At 50.0% G+C, this 14460-nt stretch overlaps 1 protein-coding gene across 2 annotated transcripts in view; it reads right to left on the bottom strand.

Moving 5' to 3' along the window:
• Nucleotides 1-811: 811 nt before the first annotated feature.
• The window catches only part of FBXO10 (F-box protein 10), a 43015-nt gene continuing 29366 nt past the window's right edge, over nucleotides 812-14460 (bottom strand). The window contains exons 8-13 of one of the 2 annotated variants that reach the window (XM_010847087.1): nucleotides 10834-10904; nucleotides 8920-9072; nucleotides 7644-7913; nucleotides 5421-5731; nucleotides 4171-4349; nucleotides 812-2785 (exon numbers count right to left, since the gene is read on the bottom strand). In XM_010847087.1, the coding sequence (XP_010845389.1) occupies nucleotides 2611-2785; nucleotides 4171-4349; nucleotides 5421-5731; nucleotides 7644-7913; nucleotides 8920-9072; nucleotides 10834-10904 (1159 nt within the window). In that variant the 3' untranslated portion in view covers nucleotides 812-2610. The remainder of the gene's footprint in view (nucleotides 2786-4170; nucleotides 4350-5420; nucleotides 5732-7643; nucleotides 7914-8919; nucleotides 9073-10833; nucleotides 10905-14460) is intronic. The other variant, XM_010847088.1, reaches the window with a different exon arrangement.

Genomic DNA, 14460 nt, shown 5'->3' with positions numbered 1-14460 from the left:
CTTATATGTGGAACCTAAAAAATAAACTAGTGAATATAACAAGAAACATACTCTTAGATCTAGAGAACAAAGTAGTGGTTACCAGTGGGAGATGGTGAAGGACCGGGAAGCCTGGCATGCTGCAGTCCATGGGGTCGCAAAGAGTCTGACATGACTGAGCGACTGAACAAGTGGGAGAGGGAAGGGGGAGAAAGGTAAGGGTAGGCGATTAAGAGGTACAAACTACTATTAATAAACTACAAGGAGAATAAACTACAGGATATTGTACAGCACAGGGAATATAGCTACTATTCTATAAATGGAGTATAACCTTTAAAAATTATGAACCACTATGCTGTACACCTGAAACATACATCCACTACACCTCAGTTAAGAATATTTAAGAGAAAAATTGTAAAACTATCCTAAAAAATAAAAGTCTTAATTAAAAGAGCACTTAAATACTAATTACTGGCTTTCTACCCAAGTTATGTGTAGATGCTAAATGAGTAAAATTGGGGAAAACGTGGTCATGGATCTGAAATCCCTTTGCAGACCATTAGGTCATCCACACCAGGGACTTCACTGTTGCTCTTCAGAAAGCACATGGGGCAGGCGGCCTGCACCACGGTCCCTGACCTGTGAGGACACAGACGTTAAAACCTGGGATCCTGTGGGAACAAGCTGAATGGACATGATGGCCCTGGTCTCCCGCCTCCTTCATTGGAAGCTGTGGTACCTCTGGGAGGCAGAAAGGTGATGGGCCTGCATCCAGTGCTCAGGACCCCCAGTAGATACCCAGACCAAGGAAAGTACCCCCCAAAGTGCCTCTTAAAATATAGAACTTTATTTTGGTTGCTGAGATTTTCATAAGCACTTGGTTCACAGAAAAGTCATTTGTTACAAAATAATAAAAGGCAGCATTTTGTACAGCGACTCACATTGGGGCCACAGATAAGTGCAAAGAACAGTGCTGGGGAGTGGAGGGACCCACGCTCTTGTGCCCCAAGTCCTCAGGGAGGAGACTGAGCCCCCAACTCCCTCTAGCCACACCCTACCCGACCTGGGAGAACAGCACCAGGGGCCTGGCAGAACCTGCCTGGGACGCCAGCTGTGGGCGTACAACCATGACCTTACCAGGCTGGTGAGGTGCCGCATGAAAGGCCAGGTTGGCGGGGGAATGTTTAGGTTGAGCCGAGCCTGTCAGGCTCCCTTCCTTGAATAGTGGGTCTGAGACCGCCTGGCTCTGGAACCTTCACACGTTCACAGTTGAGCTTAGCAGAGCCTTCCTGTCCCTCTCCTCAAGCTACTAACCCTCCCCCTACCCTGGGCTGGGGACACAGGCGGTGACCTTCATGGAGCTTACAGGTGAGTCAGTGGACAGGGATGGACCTGGGTAATTTCTAAGCAAGACAGAGTGTACCCTGTGGGGGCAGAGGAGGCTCAGAGGGCAGAGCGCTGCCATTCGCATGGCATGTTGAGCCTGGAAGGATGGGTGGGACCTGGGTGTGCATAGCTGGCGAGGAGGGCACGCCCAAAGGTAAGGAGAGTGTGAGCCAAGGCACAGAGTGGGAAACCACGGTAGGGTCTGTAAAGGCAGGTGGTCGGTCATCCATGAGAATGTGGACACAGATGGGGCCCCAAGCACCTCCATCTCCACCTGTCTGGCGCCCAGCAGGGGCGGCTGGTCTGGGTGTGCTTGTGGGATTCGAATCCTCCCTGTGCTGCAGGCACTGAGTCAACTATGTCCTCCTGAGTCTGGGGGCAACTAGAGGGTGGAGCAGTCAGGTGAGTCCTTGTACTGCCCAGCCCTCACCTGCACACCTAACCACTTGAGGGAAGCCTTCTCCACATAGCCCTCCTGCTTTCCCAGTTGTCCCTGGGGCAGCCTGCCAAGAGAGGCTCCTTATCTCAAGCCCCTACTCCTTCAAGGTCCACATCCAAGAGAACTGTGTCCTTAAGGAAACCAAACCTCCAGCCTCCCTCACAGCAGAGTGGGTGTTGCAGTGTCCCTGGAGAGTCAAGGTGAGGGCTAGGAAAGGGGATGACTCGGGGGCTCTTTCCATCTCACTGGAATCACTTCTGTCCCTTAAAAGTAAATTCGTTCTTCCCTGAGAAGATTCTGGGTTTGGTGTGTATAGTTCCCTGTAACTCAAACAGAAAACCCTGGCCAAGGTTTCAGAATCAATTTCCCCAACTCTTCATCATCTCTACAAGAGCTCGAGGGACTAGAAACCCACCAACTTCTGTTCCCTTTTTCTCCTTGAAAAGTAATTCCACGGTTGGGGAACTAAGATCCTGCAAGCAGCACGCATGGCACAGCCGAAAATACCAACCAACCAAACCAACACAAAACCCAAGCTCCTTCCTGCTGTGGGCTGTGGAGCCAAAGGGCTTTGGAGGTGCCTTGTTCTCAGTCCCCAGAAGACTTGAGAGCCTGCTTTTCAGGGCGGAGGAGATAAGATGAGCAGGAGCCTTCACAAGTGCTACTTCTTCCCTCCTTGAAGGCTGCAACCTCTTGGCCCGGCAGGGCCCGAGCCTGACAGCAGGGTATGTGCCTGCTTCCTGGCAGGTCTTCCTGGCAGGGTCTTCGGATGCCCCCTAGCTGCCTCCTTCTGCAGCTCTCCATTCTTACAAGATGGTGCAGAAGATGCTGCGTTTGCTGTGGTAACCACCTTCCACATGGGCTGTGATCCTGGTTGCCATGGCTGTCACCTTCTGCCCACCATGGGCAGCGGAGGGGCCTCGGAGAGAGTTTTCAAGGTGAGGCCGTGCTGGTGGGTTCGCCAGGCACCATGTATCAGACCTGAAGGGGCAAAATGAGAATGTAGTCTTTGAGGGTCTAGAGCATTTGCTGAATGTCCTGTACAACCTTACCTTTGGCTCAAGATCCAGGTGTTTGAATTGGGGTATAGGTTGTGTCTCCCTAGTTAAGTGATAGCAAAAGGGGGTGGGACATGCATGAAGCTGAATCCAGTTCCAGCTCTGCCTTCAGTTCTGATGCAACCCTGGACAGGTTCCCTCTTGTCCTCTATTCCTCCATCTTTAAACAAGGATCTAGATAAGACCAGTGACTTTCTCTTTTTTTCTTTCATTCCTCCAGGCCCAATTTTTTTTTCCCATTATGTATGACCATGAATGTTATGCAAGCTTTATTCATTCATTTACTTTTAGTTTTTGGCCATACCCTGTGGCATGCGGGGATCTTAGCTCCCTGACGAGGGATTGAATCCTCACCCCCTGCGTTGGAAGGCAGACTCTTAACCACTGAACTGCCAGAGAAGTCCCATACAAGCTTTATTAATCATTAGCAAAAATTAAGCTACCTAAATATTCCTCAGCTGATGAACAGATAAACCAAGTGGTGTGTCCATTCAGCGACAAAAAGAATGAATGACAGACGCGACACCACAGGGGAATCCGGGATACACTGGGCTAAGTCTAAGAAGCTGGGCTCAGAAGACTACATGGTATATTATTTCTTTAGATGACATTCTGGAAAATACAAATCTACAGAGGGCAGAAACTGATGGGTTTCCAATCTCTTAAGCTTTTGTGGAGGTTATGAAGGGTTGGGGAAAATCAAATGATAGTGATGGTTTGATCAGGACTTTCTGACCTAAGTTACAAGCAATCACCTGTAATACATATCAAATCCTAAACTGCTTAAACCAGCAACATTGTCTTGTATTTTTATGATAATATTACAAGTAGCGCTGGCCAAGTGTGGGCAGTGTCAGAGGCTGGCTACTAAGGGGTGAGTAAAAGCCTGGGGGTATTTGTTCAAAGGGCAACAGTGGCCACAGAAATAAACACTCATGTGAGACCTCAGATATGCTACTAGGTCACAGGACCTTATTTTATCTTAAGTTGGTGCTACGGACATTATTAAGTGGATTTTACTAAGGCTCAGAGATGCTGAGTAAATTGCCCAAGGTCACATAGCCAGTAGCTGACAGAGGTGAGATTTGAAACCACATACCCAGACTCTTTGAAAGCTTATTCCCTCCTAGGGAGTCAGGCTCAGGTCCTCTGCCCAGGCCCAACACAAAGGTCAAGCACAGGCCTTTATCTGACCAGAGCTGAAAGCTGGCATGACTAGAGCAAGGGTTGCCACAATCACTAGGCCTGGCTTCCCCAGTGACCTCGCGGTGGTTCTAGAAGATTGGTTTAGGCACCCCACGCACTTACTTCTTGAAGACCAAGAACCTGTTGTTCTGTATAATGCATTCTTGGTTGGTTGAGCTCTGCTGGAAGATGGTCTTGTTGGTCCTGCCCTGGAAGATGGTGTTCTCCTGCACCAGGGCCTTGGCGTGGCCCTGCACTGCAATGCCGGAGGCCCGGAATGAATGGATTCGGTTCTTTATTACCTGGGAGAGGCAGCCAAAGCTTGTCACACCTCAGGGACTGGTGGGAAGCCAGGTGAATGAATCACCAATTATAAAACTGAGGGGTACAAGCACGCTAGGTAGGTCAGCACTGAGCCAAGGGAGCTCATGGAAAGGCTGTCGAGGCCAGCCAGAGAACCAGAGAAGGCTTCCTGGAAAAGGTGATGGATAAGCTGTAGGAGTTTCTCAGGCACAGAGCAGGGAGAGATGTTCCAGGAAGACGGAACAATGTGAAAAGGGCCCTCAGACTGAGCCGGAAGCAAGGGCCACTGATGGCCCAGCTGAGACGACAGTGAGCCCTCCTCTGCCTTCCCACAGTGCTTGGATGCACAGCCAAGGAGTTCTTTACTCCTTGCCGAAGTCAGGGACTCACGAAGCCACAAAGCCGAAAGGAGGCTCTGGGACTGTAATTTCACAAGGGCAGGGACTGGGTCTGCTTGGCTCAACAATGAAACCCTAGCACCCAACTCAGTGCTTTGCTTAAAAGTGGAGCTCGGAGCTCAAGGTCCTGTGGGGAAGAAAACCAGGAGAAGGAGCAGACACAGCACTGAGGGAAGTGCCCTGGAGGCAGGGGTGGGCACAGACGCCTCAGAAGCCAAAAAAGGGGCACCTCCCACAGCCTGCGCTGCCAGGGAGGGCTTCCAGAAGACAATGACAGCCAGTGGGGAAAAGGCTACTCTGGGTAACGGGACAGTATTGCAAGGCCCCAGGGCAAGACGGGTCCTCAGTGAGATCATTCCTCTAGGAGGAGAAAGCTGAAATAGCCCTGATCTTGACCTGAAGACCATGAAGATACCTCAGGGGGCACCCCCACCCCAGTTTCCTGCCAGTACCCCTCCTGTGTGAAGTGCCCCCTGTCTCTTGCAGGCAGGGTTTAGGTGGCACCCTTGCAGACTGCTGAGGGTTTATGGTTTTGTTTCTCAGTAGAGAGGGCACGAGAGCCCCCCTAGGACTGGCATAGGCACGCACATGACACACACACACACACACACACACACGGCTCTCCTGGGACTGGTGTAGGCACGCATGTCACACAGACACACACACACACACCTTTGTGTCAGACATGGGCAGCAGCTGCAGCCCACTGCCCCGGTTGCCAATGATGTCATTTTCCATGACGGTGCTGTCACCCTTGGTGATGACGCCATGGCCTCTGTTGTCATAGATACCATTGCCCCGGAGCTCCACCTTGCACTGGGCCTCGATCTTGACCCCACTCTGGCGGTTGCAGGAGATGCTGTTGTTGGCCACACGGGTGAGCTGACTGCTTTGGGCCACAGTGATGCCCCTGACTCTGTTGGCGTGGATCACGTTGGTTACAATGTGCAGTGCCTCACTGCTCTGGATGTAGAGTCCTGAGGCTGTGGGGGGAGAGGAAGCACAGGGTGGCCCCAGGGTCACTGCTAACCAGACCAGGAGGAAAAGCCTTCTCAGAACTGTGCACCCAGGAAAGGAGGTAGGGAGGAGAGGGAGAGGCAGCCCTGGGGACTTGCATCTTCCAAGCTGGATAACAGAGCAGGAGGAAACCTAGGACCAACAAGGAAACTCTGTTCCTTCTGAGCCAAGTGCTCAGTGACGGGGAGGGAGACACGCTGTGAAGAGGCGCCTGAGACTCAGCTGGTCCTCTGGCCCAGGCACTCATCCTGCACTGGAATGCTTCCTACAGTTGCCTCCCCTGACTGCCGTCTGTACCTCCTGGGACGGAGCGCTCACTACCTGATCAAGGCTGCCCATCCTGCCTCTGGACAGACAGACTCACCTGAGTGAAAATTCTGTTGCTTTTGTTCTGCTTCCCATTCTGAGCTAGAATCTGCTTCCCTATTGTCTGGGGAAATTTTCTTATTTCTGAAGAATTAAGAAATGTCTTACAGATACCATAGGGGAAAAAAGGCACAAGATCAGCAGGCTGAGAACTGCAGAACGTGGTCAGGAAGAGGCAGCATGGCAGGCAGACCTGGGGTGGTGAGGACTCCCAGTGGCGACGTCTGCCGCAACCCCGCCAGGAGCGGGAGGCTCGGGCAGCAGGGGGAGGAGGCTGAGGGAGGGTAATGACCACAGGCTCTTGTGGGAGCAGTCTGGGTTGTAAGCCCTGCAGGTCTGAATTTTTTGGTGCCACCTGCCTGTTGCTTCTCTTGGCTTGGTTGAGAATCACAAAAATAAATCAAGTGTTTTGAATTTACGTGGCTTTGCTTGTTGAACTGGACAGTGTGGCCACGGGAAGGAAACCCTGAACTGGGAGGGAACAGAACTCATTTTCCAGGTAAGTAAGTGGGCTGGGGCCACTGGCCCCCCATCTCCCTGCCTCGGCCACTCCCAGGGTGATGAGCTTCCTCAGGGCCCAGGGGCCTCTCTTTAACAAGCCTTCCTCCACCATTCCCCAGAGTGATTCTCATAATCAGCCAGGTGTGGGAGCTGTAGAGTTGGATGAATTCCACAATAACTTTTTTTTCCCATTCAATAAACATCAAACACCTACCATCCATTTTTATCAAGTTTAAGATAACATGGATTTTAAATATTCTTATTTTCTGTATCTCTAAGAAAAAAAAAAAAGAAAGTGAAGTCGCTCAGTCGTGTCCGACTCTTTGCGACCTCATGGACTGTAGCCTTCCAGGCTCCTCTGTCCATGGGATTTTCCAGGCAAGAATACTGGAGTGGGTTGCCATTTCCTTCTCCAGGAGATCTTCCTGACCCAGGGACTGAACCCGGGTCTCCCGCATTGTAGGCAGATGCTTTACTGAGCCACGAGGGAAATCTAAAAAAAAATCACTGCCAATTAAACCATGATATGCCATCAACTGTAAGATGCATCTCATCAGAGATGTGAAAAAAATATGAAAAATGTGTCTCAGAATTGACTGAATGTATATGCCAGGTGTGGGACTGGTGCCAAGGGGCAGGGGGCACCAACAAGAGTGGGATTCAGTTCCTCGCCTCAAGTTCACTGCCTGTCAGAACTGATGAAACAGCCACAGAAACGAACAGTCTCAGCCCCCGTGCTGGTGGGGCTAGGTGAGGGCCCAGGTGGAAGGAGGGAAGGATGGCAGGCAAGGTCTCTGAGGTCCGTGTTGTTTGGGACGTGTGGATGGGAGAAAGGGAATTTCGGGCAAGAGAAAGGCGAGGGGTGTGGTGGGAGAAGAAGAGAATGGATTGAAGTCCAGGGGATGGGGGTACCAGGTGAGTGGCTAAAGAAGTGGCTGATGAGGCTGAAGGGTCTCAGGGCAGGCCGAGCATGGGAGGCCTTGCGGCAGGGCTGCGGGGAGGGGTGCTCACCTCCGTTGTGGTTAACACTGTTGGACTCGACCAGAGCTATGGTGATGGGCCGGCGCAGCGGGTCGTCATCCTTCTCCAGCTCTGTCTCCCACAGGATGGCATCCCCGTCCTCGCTGAAGTTCTCCTGGGCCCCGTGGCCGCCTGGGAATTCTCCAGAGCCATCCTTCTGGCTGAACACTGCCACTCCGTACAGGCCATTGTAGCTGACATGGTTGCTGGTGACATGGGGCAGGCTGGACGCCATCATCCACACCCCACAGCCCTTATTAGCTGTAACAGTGAAAGGAGCTGGTCGTTAACGCTGCCAACAGGCGAGGCAGAACCCAGTATCTCACGTGGGGAAGCAAAAAGGCACTGGCCTGGGAAACTGGGCCACTGATTGGTAAATGGCCTTGAACGAGTCACTTTAGGGCTTGGCTGCTGCAGGCTTCTCCTTCATACAAGGGGTAGTAACAGTCAGGTTAATCTCACAACTGTTGTCACTCCATGGGGTGTAAAAGTGCTCTGGGAACTGCCAAGGCCCCACTTCCAGATCGGAAACACACGAGCCCATGGTGACAGTGCCCAAAGGGCCCTCAGAACTCATCCAGCCCAACCACACCCTGCACGGAAATGCAGGGTTTGAGTCCCAGCCCTACCACTCCTTACCTGTGTGATCCTGAAGTTACTAAACTTCTCTGTGCCTCAGTTTCCTCATCTTTAAAATGGGGTTTACTAACTGTGCCAACCTCAGAAGGGGTCCTGAGGATTAAATATGATAATGCACAGAAAGGGCCTAGTAAGAGTCCAGGACCTGAATGTAGGTTAGCTATTGTTATTATTAGAGATACAGTCCAGAAAGACTGAGGTGTGGCCCAAGGTCACAGAATGAATGAGAATAGTTTTCTTTCTATGATTACCCTATTTCTCCATTATATTTTTAGTTCTCTGGATCAAAAGAAAGAGCAAGAGGGATTAGATGTTCATGTATCAGAAATCAGATGGCCCTGTCCTTACATAAGATCCACTCCTGCCCTTGGTTGTTTTAAGTGGGGATTAAAGCTCTCTGCTTTGCTGACCCCATGGGGTCAACCTGGATTAGAAGGTGATTTATGCAAGGCTCATGCCTTCTGAGAGGGGCTGTGACCCGAGATAGAGGCTGGTTAAGATGAGGCACTGGAGGCCCAGGGAACGGCAGTGACTCTCTTAGGACCTACAAGTTGGAGGTGGAACCTGTGCTTCCTGCCGTCAGGCTGCACTGGCCCCCAAACCTGTCCCCAAGGAGAGCGGCTCTCACCGTAGATGGTGTTTCCTTCTAGCAGGCCTTTGCCTTCATCCCCCACAACCACACCATCCGAGTAGCCAAAGCAGATGAGGTTGCTCCTGAGGATGGGGACCCCTCCTCGGCGGATGTCCACACCTCCCCACTGATTCTCTCGGATGACATTTTCTATGGAAAGAGGTGGAAAAGAGGGTCACAGGCCGCCTACAGTGCTGCCATGAGGACCTGAACAGCTGACAGAAAACAAGTCCGGACAAGGACGCTGAGGCCTGCCCCTCTCAGGAGGCAGCACCCAGAATCTTGTCTGCTGTGTGGCTTCCCCAGGACGTGTCTACTGTCTGCGTTCCCCAAGGGCAAGGTTTGTGTCTGCCTTGTGGTTTCCTGTATCTCCAGAACCCACTGCATCTAGCAGCCTGGAGGATTGATAACTAAGAACAGGCTGGCTTTAGCGTCCTCGGACCAAGGCCAGGCAGGGCTGTCTGTCCTGGGGGACTGTCCTCGGGAGCACTGATGCAGAATCCAGCCACTCCTTACAGGCCTGGGGAGGTGCGAGCCTGTCCTTCTCAGCCTCAGTTCTGGACTGACCACAGCCCTCCTCTCCCCTCCACCATGTCTCTGGGAAGGGGTGGGCTGAAGGGCCACCAGTGAGAAGGGGTGTCCTGGAACACCGCTGCCACAGCACCAGGATGAGGCAGACTCTCAGCCTCTTGCGACAGGACTGCAATGGTTCAGGAGAGCCTGTGTGCCCAGCTCCTGCCTGCCTCTGGGACCCCGTCTCATACTCCTTGCCCCTTGCTCACCACACTGCAGCCAAAGGAGCAACCTCTGTGCTCCTCAGGCCTGCCAAGTCTGTTCCCGCAGGTGGCCCCATTTGGAATCCTGGTTCTTTCCTGAGTTCCTTCCCATCCTCCAGCTTCTGGTTTACATGTCACTTTTTTGGAAGGCCTGCACTGACCACACAGTCCTAAATACCCAGTTTGTCTATCGCCCTATTTTAATTATCTGTAGAGGAAATTCCCTGGCAGCCAAATGGTTAGGACTTGGTGCTTTCACTGCCAGGGCCAAAGTTTCATCCCTGATTGGGGAACTAAGATCCTGAAGCTGTGCGGTGTGGCCAAAAAACAAAAATATGTATCACCCTCAGAGATGACTCTTCTTGAAAAAAAAAAATACATGCTTTTGTTATTTTCGCCTCCTGAAATGTCAGTTCCTGACAGCAGAAATTATCTGTTTTCTTCACTGTTGTATCCCCAGCTCTTGCATACACCGTGTGCTCAAAACATGTCCGATAAATGACGAAAGGCGGGATTCAGTCAAGAGGAGTTACTGGCCCAGTGTTTGCTGGACCTCCTTAATGTCCTAGGTATGGCTATGCTCTGTGCTGAGGCTACACTGACGTACCAGATGGACATGATCCTTGCCTTACAGAACACAGCAAAGGAGGCTGTCATTAAATGGATCATAAGAAATTAAGTACAATGTCCTACAGAGCAGGCCTACATGGTGGACTAAGTGAGTGGATGTACAATGGGAGCTCAGGGCAGGCTTCCCTCAGGAATAGACAATTGGGGTGAGGCTCAGAGAAATGACAGGAGTTGGCCAGGCAGAGGGGGAATGGGGATGGATTGCCAGAGCAGGAACAAGCCTGTAGAGTCCAGAGAAGGGGTTCAGTTTGTGTGGTGTGAATATTTCTGACAGTGTTCTGTGAACCACCCACTCAGATCCTGTAAGCACCAGGCCTGGCAAAGAACGGACGCAACCTCCCTGCCTGGTGAGCACGGCTAGGGTGTGGAACCTATGTCCTCGAGCGCTGGTCACCATCAGGAGGCCAGTCTGTCCAGGAGAAGGACTGGGTGGGTGGGAAGCTGGGGACGTTGGCTGGGTTGTGGTTGCCTGGCTGGTTACAGCTGCAGGCAGTCTCATGCCTACCTGTGATGAGGCCTCTGCCATTCTCGTTCACAGCGATGCCGGCTGCGTGGCCCTTGAAAATGTGGTTCCGGCTAAAATGAAAGAAGACAAAATGTGAGACCAGACCAACATCATGCCTCAAAGACAATGCCCATCCAAGGTGCCTACCCTCTTTGTGGGCTTCCCAGATGGCTCAGGTCCACTGGGATATGGAGCACCTCTTTGAGGCCCAGAAGCCAGGCAGAAAGCAATCACCAGTTACACGGCCCCCAAACCACCTGCAACTGTGCCACAGAAACAGATATCCCTGTCTCTGCAGCCTCTCTGGACTGCTAGCCACACTCAAGCACCATTTTATTTGTATGATCGTTGTTGTACAGTATTATATCATTTGAAGGTGTACAACACAGTAATTCACAATTTTTTAAGGTTATACTTCATTTGCAGATATTATAAAAATTGACTATATTCCTGATGTACAATATATCCTTGTAGCTTATTCTATACATAATACTTCATACCTTTTATACCTCTTAATCACCTACCCCTAATTGCCCCTCTCTGCTTCCCTCTTCCTACTGGTGACCACTAGTTTGTTCTCTATATCTGACTCTGCTTTTTTATTATACTCACTAGTTTGTTGTATTTTTTTAGACTCCATGTATAAGCGATATCATACAGTATTTCTTTCACTGACCTATCTCACTTGGCATAACGGAAGATCTAAGAAAGCATGCTCTTGACTCAAGAGACACACATGGCCCTACTGCCATGGAAAGTCCTCAAGAATGAGCTCCCTAGAATAAGACACCTGAGTGTGTTAAAGGACCTGCATTGCTCCCGTCTCTCAACTCTGGTTGCCTGCCTGTAAATACAGAGCCACTCAGACACTGGCAGAACTGGGTTATTTCTGGAGGATACGCATTTGCTGATTGGTATTTTTACTAACAGGAATACTGTGATCTCCTTCTATACTGGAGAAGCACCTGCCCCCTCTCTTAGGAGGTGCCCTCCTACTTCCTACCATGCAGCTGAGGGATTTAGATCCAAATACACAACTAGCTGTTCAGAGCCTGACACAGGGCCTGGCTCCTCTCACAGAACCTCACTGATCAGGAGTTGGCTGATAAGTCTTCCCATCACTAGGGCAAGGTCCAAAGCGTTTACCATATGTTACTGTTGTTTAGTTGTTGAGTCGTGTCTGACTCTTTTGTGACCCCATAGATTGTGGCCTGCCAGGCTCCTTTGTCCAGGGATTTCCCAGGCAAGAATACTGGAGTGGGTTGCCATTTCCTTCTCCAGGGGAATCTTCCTGACCCACAGATCGAACCCACGTCTCCTGCTTGGCAGACAGATTCTTTACCACTGAGCCACCACCAGGGAAGCCTGTACTTCCTTGTGGGGAAGCCAAATGCCAACTGTACGCACATTATGCATTTGGAATTGAATAAGTGAAACTGTCTGTTAAAAAACATCCTTATGTTTTTACTCAGATGCGAAGCAACTGCTTTGATGTGATTATAATTCCATCAACTGATGGTTACTCTGGGCTTCTAGAATTCAGAATCAGATGCAGTCCATGGGCTCAGGCAAACCTCATTCATATTTCTGAGAGCTGCGCCATGGAAGCAAATTCATGAGTGTTATACCTTTAACACAAATCTCACTTTCATAGAGAATCCATGGCCACTTGAAGAAACATGTATGTGTGTGCACATAGGGTAGGCAGAACAAAGATAAAAGAGACATCAGAGGGATGGTATGGGGAGGGAGGAGAGAGGAGGGTTCACGACGGGGAACACATGTATACCTGTGGCGGATTCATTTCGATATTTGGCAAAACCAGTACAATATTGTAAAGTTTAAAAATAAAATTAAATTGGAAAAAAAAAAAAAGAGAGACATCAGAAAACATGAGGAAAAGGGGACAGAGCATTGTTCCAAGAACCAAGGGTGGGATATTAACACAGTTTGAGTCCTGTGCTTCCTTGCAGCCAAGGCAAAAAACAAACAAAAACAAAAAACCATAGGTTATGTAACTCTTACCAGCAAAAAAATATGCTCAATGGCTTGCCTTACTGAGGTCACATCAGGGACCTTGAAATTCAGGGACCTCCCACAAATCCCTGTCCTCCATCACAAAGAAACATAAAGGAAAAAAGCACAACCAAATTCTCTCAAAGCGACTGTTTTATTCAAAAAATACTTTTTATTGAAGTGTATTTGATTTATAATGTTGTGCCAATCTCTGCTGTATAGCAAAGTGACTTACTTATACACATACAGACGTTCTTTTTCATACTCTTTCTCATGATAGTTCATCACAGGATAGGATATTGAATATGGTTCCCTGTGCTGTACAGTAGGACCTTGTCGTTTATTCATCCTGCATATAGTAGTTTACATCTAAACCCAGAATTTGTTTTGTGGGGGGAGGCTTTTGGCTTGTGGGATCTTTGTTCCCCAACCAGGGGGAACAAAGGCCCTCAGCAGTAAGAGCATGGAGTCTTAACCCCTGGATCACCAGAGAATTCCCTCAAAGTGACTGTTTTAAAAAGCCAAAAATAAAATAACAACAACGAAAAAGCCAAGACACTGATATGGTTGTAATATTCCTTGCTCGAAACCCTTCAACAGCTCCCCAGCACCCACAAGGTTTGGGTATATGGCTGCAGTAAGTAATTACCAAAAACTTAGTGGTTTAGAACAGCACGAGTTTATTATCTTCCGGTTTAGGAGGTCAGAAGTCCAAAATGGGTCTGACAGGGCTAAATCAAGGTGCCAGTAGACCCGCCTTTTTTCTGGAGACTCGGAAAGCATCTGTTTCTGACCTTTCCAGCTCCTAGAGGCGGCCCAGGCTTCCTGGTCCGTGGCCTCATTCCTCTGGCCTTGCCTCTGTTGACACATTTCCTTCTCTGACTCTCCTGCTTCCCTCTTCTAAGGACCCTGTGATTACACTGGGCCCACCTGGATCACCCAGGGTACTCTCCCCATCTCAGCACCCTTATCACATCTGCACAGTCTCTTCTGCCTTGTAGGCAATCTATGCACAGGTTCCAAGGATTAGAAAATGGATAGATTTTGGGGGCCATTATTCTAGCTACCACACGTGGTATTCGAGTTCCTCCATGTTCCAGTATCAACCCCACTTTGTAGGCTGACCTTATGCCCAGACATACCACACTTTTCCCACCACTTTCCCAGGTCATACTCCAAATTTCACTGCCCCAGGCTTGTAATGCCTTTCTGAGGCCAAAAAATCCTATTTGTCCTTCAGTAAAAAGTAAAGTGTTAGTCGCTTAGTCACATCCAACTCTTTGCAACCCCATGGACTGTAGCCTGCCAGGCTCTTCTGTCCATGGAATTTTCCAGGTGGGAATACTGGAGTGGGTTGCCATTCCCAGGGCATCTTCCTGACCCAGGGATTGAACCTGGGTCTCCTGCATTGCAGGCAGATTCTTTACCATCTGAGCACTGCTCAAATGTCAGCACCCCACATGCCCTGTCCTGACTCACTCAGCTGCAATCATGACTGGTTTCCTTCTGCACTTGCATGAAGACGTATAAAAATGCTCACTTTAGTGGGTCCTTCCCTTACAGCTCCCATCTGCAGAATGACACCAAACACTTCACAGAGCAGAGACTGTT

Source organism: Bison bison, unplaced genomic scaffold (assembly GCF_000754665.1).
Source record: "Bison bison bison isolate TAMUID 2011002044 unplaced genomic scaffold, Bison_UMD1.0 scf7180017864243, whole genome shotgun sequence".
NCBI lineage: Eukaryota > Metazoa > Chordata > Mammalia > Artiodactyla > Bovidae > Bison > Bison bison.
The sequence above is the reverse complement of the archived record's forward strand: the minus strand, read 5'-3'. Positions and strand labels throughout refer to the sequence as shown.